At 46.8% G+C, this 18,419-nt stretch overlaps 1 protein-coding gene across 4 annotated transcripts in view; it reads left to right on the forward strand.

Annotated features, from left to right (window-relative positions):
- BIN2 (bridging integrator 2) overlaps positions 1 to 18,419 on the forward strand; it is a 63,772-nt gene that overhangs the window by 19,543 nt on the left and 25,810 nt on the right. For all 4 annotated transcript variants that reach the window (XM_073663227.1, XM_073663225.1, XM_073663226.1 and 1 more), the window contains 2 exons: positions 6,423 to 6,517; positions 18,156 to 18,251. In XM_073663227.1, the coding sequence (XP_073519328.1) occupies positions 6,423 to 6,517; positions 18,156 to 18,251 (191 nt within the window). The remainder of the gene's footprint in view (positions 1 to 6,422; positions 6,518 to 18,155; positions 18,252 to 18,419) is intronic.

An 18,419-nucleotide genomic window follows, 5' to 3' on the forward strand; every position in this document is an offset into this window, starting at 1 on the left:
GTGCAGTCTTTACAGGCTTCCACCCCAGGGAAGATCCAGCTGGCATCCGGACCGGAGGACATCCCGTGGCGTCGACCAAGGAGGACCCCACCGGCCAGAGGAAGACCCAGTGACCGATACAGCGAGGACGGGCGACCCATCTGCCGCCGCTGCAATCAACCTGGACATATGGCAAGGTACTGTTCTTTAAACGGGCACAACCTGGGGTAGAGGGCCAACCCCCAGGAAAAAGATCACCAGGCCCATCGAACTGGCGCGACAGATATGTGGGAGGACGTCCAGTCTTGCCTGTGGTACTGGATGGCATTCCCATGAGTGCCCTACTGGACACCGGGTCACAGGTCACCACCATCCCGTACGTGCTCTTTAAGCAGTACTGGAATGACTCGGATATTACCCGCTACCCTGACGACGACTTGAGTATCATCGCCAGCAATGGCCAGCCCGTGCCACAGATCGGATTTAAAGAGGTGACCATCAAAATCGGTAGAGTTGAACTGGCAGCACAGGGACTGATCATTGTAGATATTGACAAACATGAGAGTCACCCAAAAATAACTCTAGGAACTAATGTAATTGAAAATTGTCTTGCAGAGGTGATTTTCCTTTTACAGCAGGTTGCCAAGAACGCCAGCTCCGGCGAGCAGCGGGTGCTCCAGAAAGAGATCCGGGCACTGATGCGACGGCAACAGGTGGAACTCTCCGGCGGTGAGATTGGTAGCGTAAGAATGTGTGACCCTTTTCCTATTGCCATGCCCCCAAAAAGTGAAATGATGATTTGGTGCCGGGCAGCTATTGGTCTGAGAGGTAGAGATTACCAGGCAATGGTAGAACCAGTTTACTCGGACAGTAGGCCCACCATTTTGACAGCACGGGGGGTGGTTGATGTACGCCATGGGAGGGTGCCCGTTCGCATAATAAATATCGGGGAGAGGGAAGTGTACCTGCCCCGGTATGCCACGCTAGCCAAATTATATACCATTAACCAAAATTCTATACAATCTGTGGAACCCTTGCCTCCATCTCACCCGGAGGAAGGTAACGGCTCTAAGAAAAACATGGAGGACTGGTGTCAGCAACTACATCTGGGTACTGACTCCACTCCCGCACACCAGAAACAAGGAGTCTATCGGGTGGTTCAGGAGTACGAGAGAGTGTTCAGTAAACACCCGTTAGACTTCGGGCGAGTCAAGGGGGTAGAACACCACATCCCCACGGGAGACCATCCTCCTATAAAAGAGAGGTATCGACCCGTACCCCCTGCCCACTACCAACACGCCAAGGGGATGCTTAGAGACATGAAGGAGGCTGGGGTGATCAGGGATAGCTGTAGCCCCTGGGCAGCTCCACTAGTCTTAGTCCGAAAGAAAGACAACACCATGAGGATGTGTGTAGATTACCGGAAAATCAATCGTATCACACACAAGGATGCGTACCCCTTACCAAGGATAGAGGAGTCATTGGCTGCTTTAAGATCTGCTAACTTCTTCTCTACCTTGGATCTCACTAGTGGGTACTGGCAGGTTCCTGTAGCAGAGGCGGACCGGGAGAAGACCGCATTCACCACCCCGATGGGACTTAGCGAGTTCACCTGCATGCCGTTCGGACTCTGCAACGCACCGAGAACCTTCCAACGACTAATGGAGTGTTGTCTGGGCCACAGAAACTTCGAGACGGTCCTGTTGTACCTGGACGATGTCATCGTATATTCCAAGACGTATGAGGACCACCTGAAACACCTGGCGGAAGTGTTCGAAGCTCTGGCAAGTTACGGCCTAAAGGTGAAACCCTCCAAGTGTCACCTCCTGAAACCAAAGGTGCAGTACCTGGGACACGTGGTGAGCGCTGACGGAGTGGCTCCCGACCCTGATAAGATCACCGCAATTAAGGAATGGCCAAGCCCCTCCAGCGTAAAAGAAGTGCGGCAGTTCCTCGGGTTGGTAGGCTACTACCGAAGGTTTATTCCCGGTTTCACCAAAAAGGCAGCACCTATGCAGGACCTCCTGATAGGCCAGTCCCGGAAGGCCAAGAACCAGAAGCCGCCCTTCAAATGGGAGGAGCTGGAAGAAGAGTCCTTCCGCCAGCTGAAGATGGCCCTCACGGGGGACGAAATCCTGGCGTACCCGGATTATAGCCAGCCCTTTATCCTCTACACCGACGCCAGTAACATCGGGCTAGGAGCCGTACTGTCCCAGATCCAGCAGGGGAAGGAACGAGTAATTGCCTACGCCAGCCGAAAACTGCGACCCACCGAAAGGAACCCCGAGAATTACAGCTCATTTAAGTTAGAGTTCCTGGCCGTAGTATGGGCAGTCACCGAGCGCTTTAAGCATTACCTCGCTTCTTCCCGGTTCACCGTGTACACGGATAACAACCCGTTGACACACCTGGACACGGCAAGACTCGGTGCCCTGGAGCAGAGGTGGATGGCCCGTCTGTCCAACTACGAGTTCACAATCAAATACCGGGCAGGACGCTCCAATACCAACGCAGACGCCCTGTCCAGGATGCCCAACCTGCCGGACGGAGGAGAAGATCCGGAGGGACTGGAAGAAGTTGAACTCCCTGCATTCCACCGTCATGGGATTATCCAGTATTCCCACCGGGTAAGGAGTAAGCAGACTGCTACGTTGAACCCCTTACCCCACTACAACTGGGCGGAAACGCAAGACAGCGACCCTGCCGTCCGACTGGTGAAGGAGATGCTGACTCGGCCGGAGGCTCGCCTTGAACCAGACGCTCCGGAGGAAGCCAAACAACTATGGGCAGAGAAGAGTCGACTGTTCCTTTACAAAGGGAAGTTGTGCCGCAGAATGGTTAACTCCCGGACGCATGAATTACTCTGGCAAGTAGTGGTGCCACGAAGAGACGCAGCCATGGTGATGGAGGCATACCACGACGGAGCTGGACACTTCGGGTGGAAGAAGCTGGAGTTCCTGCTGCGCGAGCGGTTCCACTGGGTAGGCATGAGGGGAACCATCGAGAAGTGGTGCAGAGACTGTGGCCCGTGCAGCCCGAGAAGGAAGGACCGTGCCAGCCAGAAGACTCCCCTGCAGTCCATCGTCACCCGGCAACCGTTGGAACTGGTAGCCTTGGATCATGTAAAACTGACCCCAAGCAGAAGTGGCTACGTCTACGCGTTAACCATCGTGGATCATTACTCCCGGTTTCTGGTTGTCGTCCCCGTCAAGGACTTAACGGCTCAAACAGCAGCTAGAGCCTTCCAGCAGCACTTTTGCCGTCCACACGGGTACCCGGACCAAGTGCTGACGGACCAGGGACCTGCCTTTGAAGCGGAGGTCTTCCAGGAATTCTGCAATCTGTATGGCTGCCGGAAGATAAGGACGACACCCTACCATCCGCAAACTAATGGACTTTGTGAGAAAATGAACCAGGTGGTAATGGATCTTCTAAAAACGTTGCCCCTGGAAGAACGCAGTCTGTGGCCTGAGAAGTTGCCCGATCTGGTGGACCTATACAACCACATCCCGGTAGGTTCCACCAACTGTACCCCGGCTTACCTAATGAGGGCAAGACCTGGTAAGTTACCTGTTGACCTGGAAATGGGAGTCCTGACACCCGAGGACACTTCACCAGAAACAGACTGGGACACAGAGAGGCAGCAGCAGTACCGGAGAGTACAGGAGAGCGTGGAGCGAAGTCTCTGTCAGGCTAGGGAAAGACAAGAGAAAACTTACAACCAGTATGCTCCCGCTGTTCCCCTGGTACCCGGAGAGCAGGTCTTGAAGAGGAAGAGACGGCTCCACAAGTTGGATGACCAGTGGGAGAAGGACCCGTACACCGTACTGCCCTCAAGCCACGAGAACCCGAAGGTTTGTACCATCAGTAAAGACGGAGGGGAAACCACAGCCATTGTATCCCGGGACCACCTGAAGAAGTGTCCCGAACAACTGAGGAACCCTGAAGAGGAACAAGAAGACCATCGACCCGTAGAGGAAAGGGAAGATATGGTTAGTACTGTGCTCGGGGACTTCCCTCGGTCTTGGACTCAAGTCAATGGTGCAGTTGTGGTACCCGTACTCACCTTCCTCCAACCAGCATCCCAAGCACCTACGGAGCAACAGGTAGAGCTGGAAGAACAGCCGGTCCAGGAGGCAGAAGACTCCACACAAGCAGAACAGGAGGATCAACCCTCTGCTTATAGTGAGCCTGCCGTACCCCTAGTGAGACAAAGAGCCGGTAGACAGCTGCCCAGTTTACCCTTGACAGCTCCTACACCCTGTAGTTCAGGGCCAGACAGTCAGCTCCGTAGGTCCACTAGGGCCACTAGAGGCCAGTTACCCGCACGCTGGAGGATTTGAAGTGTATAAATTGTTTTATTTATGTTTATCTGTGTATTGTTGCTTGTGTATAATTTTGTGTTTCCAGTTATTTTTAGGAATCCTTGGTGGATTTACCGGGAATCCTTGTACATAGTTGGAGCGTAACCCAGGATGGACTAGAGACTGTTAAGGACTCGGGGTAGGACAGACCCCTACCTGGTTACGTCTCCCTGTTTTGGTGAAATGGACACCTTGCTTTTCTTCAAAGACTGCACCCGGTTACGGACATGCCATGACCACCTTTATGTGATTCTTCTTATTGTACTATTATTGTTGTTATATCTTGTTATGTTTTTTCTAAAATATGTTTAGTCCCGGAGTACTACATTTCACTAGGGGGGAATGTGGCACCCCAGGGGTCTGGTTTTCCACAGTAATGTAATGTTATGTCTGAGAGCAGGTGGGAGGTCCTTTGGTCAGGGATCCTGTGCATGCCACACCTCCTGCCCAGTCTTGGGAGGGGAAGAACTTCCCCTGTATAAACCCTGGGCTGAGGCAGGGTTAGTCAGTCAAGGAGAGTAGAGACAAGAAACAGTCACAGGAAGAAACAGCAGAAGCTCAGTGGGAGCAATACTACTACGAGTCAGGGGCTGGCAGCTGCAGAGCTCGCCCTGACTGAGAAGCTTTCTTACCGGACCCGGCGTCCGAGGCTGTGGGGACTAACTCTTACCCAGCAGCAGAAGCCGACCGGCAGGGGATTTCAGGTCCTCAGGCCCAGAAACCCGAAGGCACGGTCACACGCGTGGGACCAGCACCGCCATCGTGGAGCGGAAGCCATTAGAAGGCCCCGAGTCACCGGCCATACGGGTGAGCACCACACGGTACACTCAGGGACGTGGGCTACTTATATCCGCTTCTAGCAAGGTAGCCAGAAGAGTACAGTCAGTTTGGGAGGCCTACAACTTCGCCTGGCCAGGGGAGATCCCATCTGCTCAAGGACTGACCAGGCCCCGTTCACTAGCAAGTACTCCGGGAGGGTCTATCGTTGTTACCAGTAAAGACCCTGAATTACACCGCACCGTCTCTGAGTGGTTCCTGCTACCCCCATCATCCACATCTGCTGCCCTGAGGCCATACCCCTCCCGTTGGGGGTTATACCATCTACGCTGCACCATCCATCCACCGGCCTCAGCGGACTGTCCTGCAGCGGCAGCTCCATAGCTGCATTCAACGGGTGGCGTAGTCGTCCTGCATCTACCGCTGTTACCTCGCCGCTCAGTTTGACTCCCTGGGCACGGACCGGGTCACCGCCACGAGACTACAACCCTCAAGAGATCCGGCTCCGGGTAAGCTCCCGCGTGCGCAACGCAGCGCGACACAGGCCCAGGGGCGCGTCAATTGCACTCGATGAGGTTCACGTCACACATGCCACTAGTATCAATACTTATTTTTCACATGTCACTTCTTCAAAAAATTGAGTTAAATTGCCTTGTAAAAATCATTGAGCAAAAACTGAATCTTTTGCTTTTTTCCACTTTGCGCTGCGTCTTTCCATTGTAGAGATATTCACATTTGTTTCTTTTGGAGCTCACTTTGTGAAATGTCTACTCTGCAGTCCAACATCTTCAGTCTTCTCTGAGAGTGTGCATTTTTACGCCCTCCCTCAAGGTGCAGCTAGTCACAGCTTTATAGCTGATAAAGCAGTCTCGCAGTCTCAAATGTTGCTGAGCTGTAATTGGCAGGGAAGACTGTGAAGAAACACCCAGTTGGACTGCATTGCAGAGATTTCATGTAATGCGCTCCAGTAGAAACAAATGTGAATATCACTGCAGTGGAAGAATCTGGGGAGCTCAGGGATTTTAGGTATGTAACAATTTTTTTTTTTTAACAAGTGACAGGTCCTCTTTAAAGAACAAAACATTTGTGCAAAATGCTTACCATTAACCTCTGAGTTTATGGGAAATATCACCTATTCACACCCATTCACCCCAATCATTCTGACAGACATATTCCAAAGGTCCCCACTTCTTGGACATTATGATTTTTATGTTGATACTTGTATGAATTGATGCAGTTTATAAAAATTGCTACCTACGTAGAGAACATAACTAGAACATGTGATTACCTTTTTATTTTTAGCAATGCATGAAAGTTCTAAAAAATTATCAGAAACTCTTCAAGTCATCTACAGTCCAGAATGGAATGGTTATGAAGGCCTTCAAGCAATTGTAGAGGTAAATATGCTTATACCCTGATGATTTCTGCAAGTAAAATTGCTGTAATTTATGTGATTCAATTAATAATCCTTAAAGACTCCAAACCAAAAAATGTAGGCAGATAAGTGACTATATATATATATACATATATATATATATATATATATATATATATATATATACAGTACAGACCAAAAGTTTGGACACACCTTCTCATTTAAAGATTTTTCTGTATTTTCATGACTATGAAAATTGTACATTCACACTGAAGGCATCAAAACTATGAATTAACACATGTGGAATTATATACTTAACAAAAAAGTGTGAAACAACTGAAAATATGTCTTATATTCTAGGTTCTTCAAAGTAGCCACCTTTTGCTTTGATGACTGCTTTGCACACTCTTGGCATTCTCTTGATGAGCTTCAAGAGGTAGTCACCGGAAATGGTTTTCACTTCACAGGTGTGCCCTGTCAGGTTTAATAAGTGGGATTTCTTGCCTTATAAATGGGGTTGGGACCATCAGTTGTGTTGTGCAGAAGTCTGGTGGATACACAGCTGATAGTCCTACTGAATAGACTGTTAGAATTTGTATTATGGCAAGAAAAAAGCAGCTAAGTAAAGAAAAACAAGTGGCCATCATTACTTTAAGAAATGAAGTTCAGTCAGTCTGAAAAATTGGGCAAACTTTGAATGTGTCCCCAAGTGCAGTTGCAAAAACCATCAAGCGCTACAAAGAAACTGGCTCACATGAGGACCGCCACAGGAAAGGAAGACCAAGAGTCACCTCTGCTTCTGAGGATAAGTTTATCCGAGTCACCAGCCTCGGAAATCGCAGGTTAACAGCAGCTCAGATTAGAGACCAGGTCAATCCCACACAGAGTTCTAGCAGCAGACACATCTCTTCAACAACTAACTGTTAAGAGGAGACTTTGTGCAGCTGGCCTTCATGGTAAAACAGCTGCTAGGAAACCACTTCTAAGGACAGGCAACAAGCAGAAGAGACTTGTTTGGGCTAAAGAACACAAGAAATGGACATTAGACCAGTGGAAATCTGTACTTTGGTTTGATGAGTCCAAATTTGAGATCTTTGGTTCCAACCACCGTGTCTTTGGGCGACGCAGAAAAGGTGAACGGATGGACTCTACATGCCTGGTTCCCACCGTGAAGCATGGAGGAGGAGGTGTGATGGTGTGTGGGTGCTTTGCTGGTGACACTGTTGGGGATTTATTCAAAATTGAAGGCATACTGAACCAGCATGGCTACCACAGCATGTTGCAGCGGCATGCTATTCCATCCGGTTTGCGTTTAGTTGGACCATCATTTATTTTTCAACAGGACAATGACCCCAAACACACCTCCAGGCTGTGTAAGGGCTATTTGATCAAGAAGGAGAGTGATGGGGTGCTACGCCAGATGACCTGGCCTCCACAGTCACCAGACCTGAACCCAATCGAGATGGTTTGGGGTGAGCTGGACCACAGAGTAAAGGCAAAAGGGCCAACAAGTGCTAAGCATCTCTGGGAACGCCTTCAAGATTGTTGGAAGACCATTTCCGGTGACTACCTCTTGAAGCTCATCAAGAGAATGCCAAGAGTGTGCAAAGCAGTCATCAAAGCAAAAGGTGGCTACTTTGAAGAACCTAGAATATAAGACATATTTTCAGTTGTTTCACACTTTTTTGTTAAGTATATAATTCCACATGTGTTAATTCATAGTTTTCATGCCTTCAGTGTGAATGTACAATTTTCATAGTCACGAAAATACAGGAAAATCTTTAAATGAGAAAGTATGTACAAATTTTTGGTCTGTACTGTATATATACATATATATATATACAGTATATATATATATATATATATTGTAGGGTTTGATACTCAGTCAGCCGCGTTAGAGGTAGGCACAGGATACTGTTTCTTTAAAAAAATCCAAGGCAGGCTTATTATACCTTCATAAACTGCACTTTTAGAAGTAAACAAAAGACAGCCTTGTCCAGCACAGTGTAACAAAACAGAAAATAAACAGTTCATACAATATGGTGGGTTCACCCGCTCATGGTCAGTGTCTTTTAGCACAAACACTCTGGAGGTCTCCACACCTTCAGCCACAGACACTGAATGAGACACTCGGTCTCCATTTTATACACACGCCCTGGGGTGGCGATATGTGAGAAGCCAATCTCACCCGTCTCTTAATACTGCTCGTAAAAACTGGGCCTGATACGCCATATTAACCCTTTCAGCATTATGTGTGCTGGAGCATGCTTTTCCCGGTTTTACATCACTGAAGCTACCAACCTCAGCGATACATATCTCCCCTCAAGGACATGTCCGGCGGCCAGCTTACATACCCCCCCGCCCAAAGCCGGGGAGCTTGGCACCTTCTGCTAACATACAGTGGACCCTCGACAATGCGTCAGCATTGCCATGCAGTTTCCCAGGCCTATGCTCTACATGGAAGCTAAAGTCTTGGAGGGCTAGGAACCACCGGGTCACTCGGGCATTGTTCCCCTTCTCGCTCATCCACCTTAGTGGGGCATGGTCTAATACCAGCCTGAACTTTCTGCCTAAGAGGTAATATTTTAGAGTGTCCAACGCCCACTTGATGGCCAAACATTCCTTCTCCACTATGGAGTAATTCTGCTCACAAGATGTCAGCTTCCGGCTTAAATACATTATAGGGTGCTCTTCCCCATTCACCTCTTGTGATAGAGCAGCCCTCAGTTCGACATCTGACGCGTCTGTCTGGACCACAAACTCCTTTGAGAAATCCGGTGCCACCAGCACTGGCTGTTTACACAAAGCCTGCTTTAAGCTCCCGGAAAGCCGTTTCAGCTTCTGGAGACCACTTAGCCATAGCCGACTTTGTCCATTTAAAGAGGTCTGTCAAAGGGACGGCTATCATAGCGAAGTTAGGGATGAACCGGCGGTAGTAGCCCATGATGCCCAGGAAGGCTCTGACCGGTTTTTTGAGAGAGGTTGTGGCCAACCTTGGATTGCTTCAATTTTATTTATTTGGGGCTTTATCACGCCTCTGCCTATGACATAGCCCAAATATCTGGCTTCCTCAATGCCCATGGCACATTTCTTCGGGTTGATGGAAAATCCCGCCTTCCGTAGAGCATTGAATATCGGCTTGACTTTGCTCAGATGGCTTCCCCAACCCTGGCTGTAGATCACAATATCATCCAGGTAGACGGCTCTCTGGAAGGTAGCTGGAGCTCCTTGCAACCCAAACGGCTTCCTGGTGTATTGGAAACACTCATCCGGCATTGCAAAGGCCATCTTCTCCTTGGCCTCTTGAGACATAGAAATTTGCAAATACCCTTTTGTAAGGTCAAGGGTGGTAATGTACCTGGCCGGCCCTAGCCTTTCAATTAGTTCATCTACCCTGAGCATTGGGTACGCACCAAACTTAAGAGACCTCATTTAGTTTCCTATAACCATTGCAGAACCGCCATTCTCCATCTGGTTTTGGCACCAAGACTATGAGGCTGGACCAGCCACTCTTGGACTCTTCAATGACACCTAGACTCAGCATGCGCTTCACCTCCTTCAAGATTACCTCTCAGCAGGCTTCAGGAATCCTATATGGCTTTAGGATCACTCAGACATGAGACTCCGTAAGTACCTCATGTTCTACGATCTGAGTACACCCCGATAGATCCGAGAACAGGTCCTTGCTCCGTTGCAGCAACTCTTGGCTTTGTTGCTTCTGGGCATGTGACAGCGATTCTGCCACCTCCCACGTCGGCTTCTGACTTCGCCACCAAACACGGAGCTTCCAGGGGCTCCCTATCTCGCCATGACGCCATGACTTTATCAGGTTGACGTGGTACACCTGGTAGGGCTTCCTTCTCCCAGGTTGGTGGACCCTATAGTTGACATCGCCAACCTTTTCAACCACTTCATAGGGGCCCTGCCACTTGGCCAGGCCCCAGGGTTGAAGTGTCTCACCCTCGCTGACCTGTTGTACACCCTCGACTGCGCCTCTTGTGCTTTGAGGACATGTTCGTTCACAATGGGCCTCACCTCTGCAATCCTCTCTTGCATCTGGGCCACATAGAATCATAGAATCATAGAATGGTAGAGTTGGAAGGGACCTCCTGGGTCATCTGGTCCAATCCCCTGCTCAAAGCAGGATTCACTAAATCATCTCAGACAGATGTCTGTCCAGCCTCTGTTTGAAGACGTCCATTGAAGGAGAACTCACCACCTCTCGTGGCAGCCTGTTCCACTCATTGATCACCCTCACAGTCAAAAAGTTTTTTCTAATATCTAATCTGTGTCTCCTCCCATTCAGTTTCATCCCATTGCTTCTAGTCTTTCCTTGTGCAAATGAGAATAAAGATGATCCTTCTACAATGTGACAGCCCTTGAGATATTTGTAGACAGCTATTAAGTCTCCTCTGTCTTCTTTTTTGCAAGCTAAACATTCCCAAATCCTGTAACCGTTCCTCATAGGATATGGTTTGCTGACCGTTCACCATTCTGGTCGCTCTTCTCTGACCTTGCTCCAGTTTGTCAATGTCTTTTTTAAAATGTGGTGCCCAAAACTGGACACAGTATTCCAGATGAGGTCTGACCAAAGAGGAGTAAAGTGTGATAATGACTTCACGTGATCTAGACTGTATGCTTCTGTTAATACATCCCAGAATTGTATTTGCCTTTTTTGCTGCTGCATCACACTGTTGACTCATGTTCAGTCTATGATCTATTAGTATACCTAAGTCTTTTTCACATATACTGTTGCTTAGCTCTATTCCTCCCATTCTGTATATGCTTTTTTTCATTTTTATTGCCCAGATGTAGTACTTTACATTTTCCCTGTTAAAAACCATTCTGTTAGTTGCTGCCCACTGCTCCAGTTTATTTAGGTCTTTTTGAAGCCTCTCTCTCTCTTCTCTAGTGTTAGCTATCCCTCCTAGCTTTGTGTCATCAGCAAATTTATTCAGTTTACCCTCAATTCCTTCATCTAAATCATTGATAAAGATGTTGAACAATACAGGTCCCAGGACAGAGCCCTGTGGTACCCCACTTGAGACATTCATCCAACTGGATGTGAAGCCATTTACGGCCACTCTTTCAGTTCGATCACTAAGCCAGTTATGAATCCACCTAACAGTTGCCTTGTCCATTCCATACTTGGTCATTTTTTCAATAAGGATGGTGTGAGATACTTTATCAAATGCTTTGCTGAAGTCAAGATATACCATATCTCCAGCATTTCACTGATCCACCCAGTCAGTGATTCTGTCATAGAAGGAAATGAAGTTAGTCTGACATGACTTGTTAGTTACAACCCATGCTGACTCTGGTTACTTACTTCATTCTTATCCAGGTACTTACATACATGTTGTTTAATAATTTGTTCAAAGATCTTTCCTGGTATAGAAGTCAGACTCACCGGCCTATAGTTCCCTGGGTCCACCTTCTTCCCCCTTTTGAAGATAGGAACAACATTTGCTCTTCTCCAGTCTTCTGGGACTTCTCCTGTTCTCCAAGAATTTTCAATGATTATGGAAAGTGGTTCTAAATTTCTTCTACGATCTCCTTCAGTACTCTGGGGTGTAATTCATCTGGACCTGGAGACTTGAACTCATTTATGTTAGCTAAATATTCCCTCTGTTTACAGATAACCTTGATTCTTCTATTCCTTTAATAGGACAGTGAAGATCAGTTGATGTTACATTTTCTTTCTGAGAGAAAACTGATGCCTTCTCAACATCCTTTCTTACCATTTCACCATTTTCATCCTGTAAAAATCCTATAGCATCTTTGACTTTTCTTTTACTTTTGACATACCCACAAAATCCTTTTTTATTGCTTTTGACATCTCTTGCAAGCCTTAATTCATTGTCAGCTTTAGCTAACCTGATACGTGCCCTACAAGTTCTGCAGACTGCATTATAATCTTCTTTAGATATGCCTCCCTCTTTCCATTTGATAAACATTTCTTTCTTTCTAGCATGTGTTTAAGTTCTGTGTTCATCCATCCTGGTTTCCTTAAATGCTTCCCATTCTTCCTACTTTTCGGGATTGTTAACGATTGTGCTTTGAGAATCTCATTTTTAAAAATTTCCCATCCTTCCTGGACATTTTTGTCCTTAAGGACATCCAGCCATTGGATCCCTCCTATTCTCTTTCTGAGTCGCTTAAAATCTGCCTTTCTGAAATCTAACCTTGAAGTTTGAGTCTTCACATGTCTTCCTCCTCTAGTTAGCCAAAATTCTATAATAGCATGATCGCTGCCTCCTAGGGTCCCAGCCACTTTTACCTCCTCAACCATTTCGTCCCTGTTTAATAAGGATTAGATCCAAAGTAGCAGATCTCCTTGTTTTCTCCCCTACCTTTTGGAAGATAAAGTTGTCAGCAAGAGAGGATAAGAATTTGCTTGACCTGTTAGTTTTACTTGAGAGAGATTCCCAACAAATGTCTGGATAGTTGAAATCTCCCATGACCACTACGTCATATTTTTTGGAGAACTTGGTCATTTGATATTGGTCATTTGTTCATCCATATCTTCAGTTTGCCCAGGTGGCCTGTAGTAAATGCCTACAATGGTGTCCTTTCCGTTGTTCTCTCCTTGTATTCTTACCCAAACAGTTTCCACAGAACTCCCAGTCTCTGAAGCTTCAACCTCTGTGCAGATATACGCTTTTCTAACATACAAAGCGACACCTCCTCCTCGTTTATCAAGTCTGTTTCTTGCAAATAAGTTGTATCCTTTTAGCCTTTTATTCCAATCATGTGTATTGTCCCACCAAGTTTCAGTGATTCCAAAGACATCATATTCCTTTTCCTGCGTTAGTAGTTCCAAATCTCCTTGTTTGTTGCCCATGCTTTGTGCATTTGTATAAAAACATTTTAGTTTGTGACTGGTTCTCTTCCTCCCCTATTTTTATTATTTAGGTTTTTTTTTTCTTTGTTCTTTCTTTCCACTTCCAATAGCAGAGATCTCAACAGTATTTGTCAGCTGTGTAGCTTTTTATAGCCTTTTGCTTCCCTTCCCACATTGTTCTAGTTTAAAGCTCTCCTGATGAGTGTAGCAATGCGACTTCCAAATACACGTTTTCCAGTCTTCGTAAGGTGCACCCCATCACTAGCAAGTAGTCCATCATATAGGTAATTCATTCTGTGATCCAGAAATCCAAATCCTTGTTGACGGCACCATCGACGGTCGTAGATTGCACTCCTGTAGGGTGTAGACTCCTGTAGGGTGTAGATTCCGCCTCCCAGGTCTCCTTTGCCACGTCCAGGAGTCTACGGGGGTGTCGGCCATGCAACAGCTCGAAAGGGGAGAATCCAGGAGAGGCCTGTGGGACTTCTCTGATGGAAAATAGAAGTTATGGCAGTAGACAGTCCCAGTCCCGGCCATCTTTCTCTATGACCTTCTTCAACATGGCCTTCAGGGTTTTATTAAACCTCTCCACCAAGCCATCTGTGTGTGGGTGGTAGACTGAGGTCCTAAGTTGTGTGATCTGCAGGATCTTGCACAACTCTCTCATTACCTTTGACATAAATGGAGTCCCTTCGTCCATTACGATCTCTTTAGGCATCCCTGTCCTGGAAAAGATATGGACCAACTCCCGGGCTATACACTTGGAGGAGGAGTTTTGTAGTAGTACGGCCTCCAGATACCGTGAGGCATAGTCCAGTACCACCAGGATGTACTGATGTCCTCTGGCGGACTTGACCAGGGGTCCCATTAGATCCATGGCGATGCAATCGAACGGAATCTCGATGATAGGCAGAGGCACTAAAGGGCTACAGCAGTGAGTCACGGGGGAGGTCATTTGACAGGTGGGACAGGACCTACAATAATTCACTATCTCTTGGTGACACCCGGGCCAGTAGAACCTCTGAAGGATCCTTTCTTGGGTTTTTTCTACCCCTAGATGACCACCTAAGACATGTGCATGGGCCATATCTAACACCTTGCGTCTGTACGGCCCTGGCACTAGTAACTGCTCGATAACCTCCCCTCTGAGCTTGGTGACCCGATATAACAGCTCCCCATTTACGGCAAAGTGTGGATATTGGGTGTCAGCCCCCGGCTCTTGAGCAACACCATTAAGAACAGTCACATTATCAAACGCCCCTTTTAGGGTTAAGTCCCTGAGATGGGCGGTTCCAAAGTTTCCTCTGGACACCTCCAGTTCAGGAATGTTGGCCTCTGTGGATGCTGCCTCATCCTTATCCCCAACCAGCGCACAAAAAGGAAGCGCGTCGGCGGCGGCCTGCGATGAGGTTTCTTCAGGAGTGACCTGGTTGTTGTCCGAACAACCTGGCTTCCTCCCTTTCTACCACAAGTCCCAAAACAAGGCAAAGTCCCGCCCTATTACAACAGGGTGCAACAGGTCTTTGACTACGCCCTCCTCATGGGACTCGGCGCCACAGTTTGTGTCTATGACCATTCGGGCCACAGGGTAGTCATTAGCGTCCCCATGGATACAACGGACGACGACCTTTTTCCCGGAACCGGCCGATGAGGAATTGTGGCCCTCACTAGGGTTACCAAACTCCTTGAATCTAACAGAGCAGTCACTTGCACTCCATTCACTGACACGAGGCATGCCTGCGGTGCTTCGCCTGGTTGAGGGACAGTACTGCAGACAGGATATGCAAAATGTGAGCAACGCCGTCTTGCGCTGCAGTCCATTGGCTCAGTTGTCATGGGGCAACGGGCGGCTATGTGACCTGGGGTGTGACATCTCAAACATACTATATTATGGGGTGGGACCTTTGGCAGCAACTAAGATCCCTCCTGGGCTCTAGGATGCCCCTCAGATGTGGCTCTAGCTCCCCCTCTTTTGGATGTCCACCCTCTTTTGGGAACCACAGTATGGAGACGCTACAACCCCTTGTTTCCCCAAGGAACTCTCAACCTCCTCACCAAACCCACCAAGTCATCGGCATTACAGGGATCTCCCTGGGCAACCCAGGATTGCACTGACCTTGGAAGGGAGTGTATGAAAATGTCCATGACAACTTTCTCAACCATTTGTGCTGGGGAGGAAGATTCAGGTTGCAACCACTTTTGGACCAGTTGTAAGAGGTCAAACATTTGGGACCGGGGAGGTTTGTCCTTGCAATAGGACCAGTGGTGCACCCGTTGCGCCCTGACAGTCAAAGTCATTCCTAAGCGCACCAAAATCTCCATTCTCAATTTGGCATACTCCTTTGCGTCCTGTAAGGCCAAGTCATAATAGGCTTTCTGTGGCTCCCATGTTAAATATGGCGCCAGCACCTGCACCCACTGCTCCGGAGGTAATTTCTCCCGTTCCGTCACCCTTTCAAATACAGTCAGGAATGTCTCAACGTCATCACCTGGGGTCATCTTACCGTCTTCCTGACGTGTGAGTCATCACCTGGACTTGTTGGAGCCGTCGCCGTGCCACGGACCGCCTCTGCAAGTAGCTCGATCTGCTGCTGCTGTTGACAATGTTGATCCTGTTGCTTCTGTTTCTGGAGCTGGATCTGCTGCATCAGCAGCTTAGTGGTCTTTTGTTGCGCCAATTGTTGCTGCTGTAATAATTGCTGGTGCTGCTGGTGTGGTGATTGCTGCGCTGCACCAAATGTTTCAGCAGGTGCCCCATTTTGTCTGACATCACTTGCTGGCTTGTGGCAGACTTCACCCAGGACATACAGTCCCTCATGAAGCAGTCACACTGCCCCTTGGGATTTGTGTCTGAATTTTCCACCAATTGTAGAGTTTGGTACTCACTCAGCCACGTTAGAAGTAGGCACAGGATACTGTTTCTTTAAAAAAGTCCAAGGCTGGTTTATTATACCTTCATAAACCACACTTTTAGAAGTAAACAAAAGACAGCCTTGTCCGGAACAGTGTAACAAAACAGAAAATAAACAGTCCATACAATATGGTGGGTTCACCCGCTTACGGTCAGTGTCCTGTAGCACAAACACTCTGGAGGTCTCCACACCTTCAGCCACAGACACTGAATGAAACACTCGGTCTCCATTTTATACACACGCCCTGGGGTGGGGATATGTGAGCAGCCAATCCCACCCGTCTCTTATGACTGCTCGTAAAAACCGGCCCTGATACGCCCTATTAACTCTCTCAGCACTATGTGTGCTGGAGCATGCTTTTCCCAGTTTTACATCACTGAAGCTACCAACCTCAGCGATACATATCTCCCCTCAAGGACATGTCCGGCGGCTATCTTACGGCTATCTTACATAATATATATATATATATATATATATATATATATATATATATATATATATATATATATATATATATATGGAAAGTTGTGGAATTCTGGAATCACATCACAGAATGTTAATAGTTAATCAATAGTTAATCAAATAGTTCATCAAATGCAAACAATGAAAAACTGGAAACAACATTTCTAAAACACTTTGATTTATTTAGTATAGAGCATGAGGCATCACATCCAGAAATACCCGCACTTACACACCTTGTACAACTTTGACTGTGTTGATCGCCAGAAACTTTGGAATGTCATGAAGGACATGTCTGTGTCGAACCATCTGATCAGCCTCATTAGGAACCTTTACATCGATCAAGAAGCACTATTCCGAACAGAACACGGCGACACGGCATGGTTCAATGTAGAGCAAGGTGTCAGACACGGCTGCATCCTGTCACCATTTCTCTTCAATTTATATGTAGAAGCTATTTTCATGAAGGCTGGACTTGCCGAAAAAGAAGAAGGAATCAAAATTGCTGGACAAATCATCAACAATCTTAAATACGCAGATTATACAACACTGATAGCAACAAGTGTAGATGAAAAGTTTGAACATGGGATTTCTACTCAACACAAAGATACTGCCTACTGTCAGGTGCGACTGGAACACATTTGAGATGGACGACAACGAACTGGAAGTTGTAAAGGACTTCAACCTACTTGGATCCTTGGATCGATGATGACTCAATATGCAACGATGACACTGGAAGTAGAATAGCTATGGGCAAATCAACCATAAAGTCACTGGATAAGGTCTTCAAATCGAAGAACATATCACTGGCGATGAAGACAGTACATAGTTTGGTCTTTTCTGTGGTAACATAGGGTTCGAAATCTGGACGATAAGGAAACAAGACAGAAGAAGAATCAACGCCTTCGAAATGTTGTGCTGGAAAAGGATATTATCAATACAATGGATGGTTTGTATCAATACAATCTAGGCTTGCACAAGATCAATCTTTCTATAGAGCATTCATCCATCAAGTCGCCACGGCTCGAGATCGAGCCGAAGGCCATTAAATAATGACGCGCCTTGGCTGCTATCAATGAGGTTATTAATGGTTATGTAAGAATTGTTTTGCCACACCCAATGCACTTGGGCACAAAAATCATCCAAATCAACAAGATCCACTGCTGGCAGCTCCATTTGCAATTGCCGACCAATGGCGTATTATATGTGATTGATGGGAGACAAGTCCGGAGACGCTGCAGGCCATGGTAGTACATTTAGTTCATGCAGGATGCTCACAGGAGCACGATCAACGGGCAACCTTGTGTTGTCATGTTCAAAAACGTGTTCCCCTATTTTCATTTCTAGTTCCATTATCTATTAATCAAATCAGAAATATATAATATTCACTGTGTAAATCATTTTACTTTAATGAAAACTAAGCTTTTTTTGTGATTTGTTTTTAGAACAACGACCTTCTTTGGAATGATTATGAGGAAAAATTAGCTGACCAGGCTGTCCACATTATGGAGAATTACATGTCTCAGTTCGCTGAAATGAAGGTGATAGAATGCAATATTGATTAAACAGTTTTGGTAATTGCATTGTTAAAATATAACTTAATTCTAAAAGTATATGTTGGCTATATATTTTATTAGTAAAGCAGAAAATAAATAAGTCACATAGAAATCACGTATATCAAAATATAGCTATAGCTAACAAAATATATA

This window comes from Phyllobates terribilis, unplaced genomic scaffold (genome assembly GCF_046119375.1).
Source record: "Phyllobates terribilis strain yellow unplaced genomic scaffold, ASM4611937v1 Scaffold_2__4_contigs__length_985480577, whole genome shotgun sequence".
Taxonomy (NCBI): Eukaryota; Metazoa; Chordata; class Amphibia; order Anura; family Dendrobatidae; genus Phyllobates; species Phyllobates terribilis.